The sequence below is a fragment of the Cebus imitator genome, unplaced genomic scaffold, assembly GCF_001604975.1.
Source record: "Cebus imitator isolate Cc_AM_T3 unplaced genomic scaffold, Cebus_imitator-1.0 Scaffold9, whole genome shotgun sequence".
Classification (NCBI taxonomy): domain Eukaryota; kingdom Metazoa; phylum Chordata; class Mammalia; order Primates; family Cebidae; genus Cebus; species Cebus imitator.
This window is the reverse complement of record NW_016107324.1, coordinates 534,337-536,694: the sequence shown is the minus strand read 5'-3', so window position 1 is coordinate 536,694 and position 2,358 is coordinate 534,337. Positions and strand designations below refer to the sequence as shown.

At 39.0% G+C, this 2,358-nt stretch overlaps 1 protein-coding gene across 2 annotated transcripts in view; it reads right to left on the bottom strand.

Moving 5' to 3' along the window:
• CUNH8orf89 (chromosome unknown C8orf89 homolog) overlaps positions 1 to 2,358 on the bottom strand; it is an 18,699-nt gene that overhangs the window by 14,282 nt on the left and 2,059 nt on the right. Inside the window, exon 2 of one of the 2 annotated variants that reach the window (XM_037745052.1) lies at positions 1,434 to 1,587. In XM_037745052.1, coding sequence (XP_037600980.1) covers positions 1,434 to 1,587 — 154 coding nt within the window. The remainder of the gene's footprint in view (positions 1 to 1,433; positions 1,588 to 2,358) is intronic. The other variant, XM_037745054.1, reaches the window with a different exon arrangement.

Here is a 2,358-nt window from a genome sequence, read left to right as displayed (position 1 = left end):
TTAAGATGGAGTCTTGTTCTGTTGCCCAGGCTGAAGGGCAATGGCACGATCTCAGCTCACTACAACCTCTGCCTCCTAGGTTCAAGTGATTCTTCTGCCTCAGCTTCCCAAGTTGCTGAGATTACAGGCACCCACCAGCACGCCCAGCTAATTTTTGTATTTTTACAAAACGGGGTTTCACCATGTTGGCTAGGCTGGTCTCAAACTCCTGACCTCAGGTGATCTGCCTGCCTTGGCCTCCCAAAGTGCTGGGATTACAGGCATGAGCCACCACACCTGGCCTGGTTGAAACTTTTTGAAAACCCATAACCAATTACCTTCACAGAAACGGAGTAACATCATCTGACTCCTACGTAGTACCTACTATGGCATTACACATTGCTGTAAGTGCTTCACTTTTTTTTTTTTTTTTTTTTTGAAGACAGGATTTCTCCATGTTGGTCAGACTAGTCTCGAACTCCCGACCTCAGGTGATCTGCCTGCCTCGGCCTCCCAAAGTACTGGGATTACGGGCGTGAGCCACCATGCCCAGCCAAGTGCTTCTCTTTTTTTAAATGCTACCAGAATGTATAACTACTAGACATTTCTAGACATTCAACAAGTACCTGAAGAACAAACAAATAAATCAAAGCAAAAGCTGTATAGAATGTGAGACTATCTTATTGACTTAGAGATCCCTTTGGAGAGTTTTCTTTTTTTTTTTTTTAATAGAGACGGGGTTTGGGCCAGGCATAGTGGCTCACGCCTGAAATCCAAGCACTTTGGAGGCCAAGACGGGCAGATCACCTGAGGTCGGGAGTTCAAGACCAGCCTGACCAACATGGTGAAACCCCTTCTTAAAAAAAATAGAGACGGGGTTTCACTGTGTTAGCCAGGATGATCTCAATCTCCTGACCTCATGATCCACCCTCCTTGGCCTCCCAAAGTCCTGGGATTACAGGCATAAGCCACCGTGCCCGGCTGAGTTTTCACTTAATAGCATGTCAGTCAGTCTGATTTTTAGCAGGAAAAGTATTTTAATAATATTTTCAAATGTCAGTATTCAAAGTCAAGGAGACTCTTCTGGCAGAAAAATTTGTTTCTGATAGTCAATGCAGGATGTCAAATAGGCCAACATCTCATTCAGAATCTTCCTTCACACTACTTCAGTCAGACTAGAAATGAACTGAAACTTTTTAATTTGCAGAGTGTTAATTTTTAGCATTAGAAAAAACAAAATGTCCTTGAATCTTTTCTGGTAACGTCACCTGAAAACAGACAAAAGTGCCGACTTGTCAAACTGAATAAAATGGCTTAGATTTTAAAAATTAAATTATTTATGATAAACAAATAAACAACAGGCAAAAATGAATTCAGTTTCACTGGCCAGGAAAACCTCACATTCAGCAGTATTACTAAAAATACAAAATGAGACTTAAACAGCAGTGATCTACCTGACTGCAGACACCTTGGCATCAGCACGCGGCAGTCCTTTCGGGACCTCTAGTGAAGTTGAACTTACACTTTTTTGGCAGCTTTGCAGTCCTGGTAAATATGGCATTTTGATACATTCTTTGAGGTCTCCTCGACCAAATGCTGTGGCATATTCTGGTTAAAAATATATAATAATCATCTTGATTAAATGTATACTACTTGTTTTACTACGTACTAAAATACATAATGAAATACACAAAATAATAACCATAAGTAAAGAAAATTAAGTAACTGTAATTTATCTAGCATCTTTCCCAGGAGAATGGACTATAGGGATTGCAGGAATGAGTAGATTAAGGGGCTGATTAAGAGGGGAATAAGATAGAACCCAATCTTCAGACAAAAAAACAAACAACAAAATAACAGAACAAAACAAAAACAAGAAGAAAAAAGAAACAAGAGTGGAATAAGGAAAAAGAACAGCTTCACAGATCGTCCACAGTCATCACTATCCTCTGCCTTCATTATTTTACTTAGAATTCCCACCATATTAGATACCTTCACACTGAAATAAAAGGCACTTTCAAGAGTCTTGTATTATCTAGCACTCTGCGTCTTTCCACTTTCCCGCTTTTATGTAAATAAGAGGTGTAAACACATGATCATCTGAGCCAGCAACAGGACGTCAAAGAATTCCACTTGAGGCACCGATTTTAATTTTCTGTATGCAAAATTCCATACCAAATCTGTGAACCGTAACACTGAAGCATCAAGACTGGTTCTTGTACTAACCTCACATATCCATTGCACAGAGACACGGTCAAATTATTTTTTAAAAATTAAAAGCATTAAATGGAAAAGAAAAATGAGATTAAGAGGTTAAAGGTATAGGTGTTCTTTGAACTAAACAGAGACAGAGATTTTTTTTTTTTTTTTTTTTTTTTT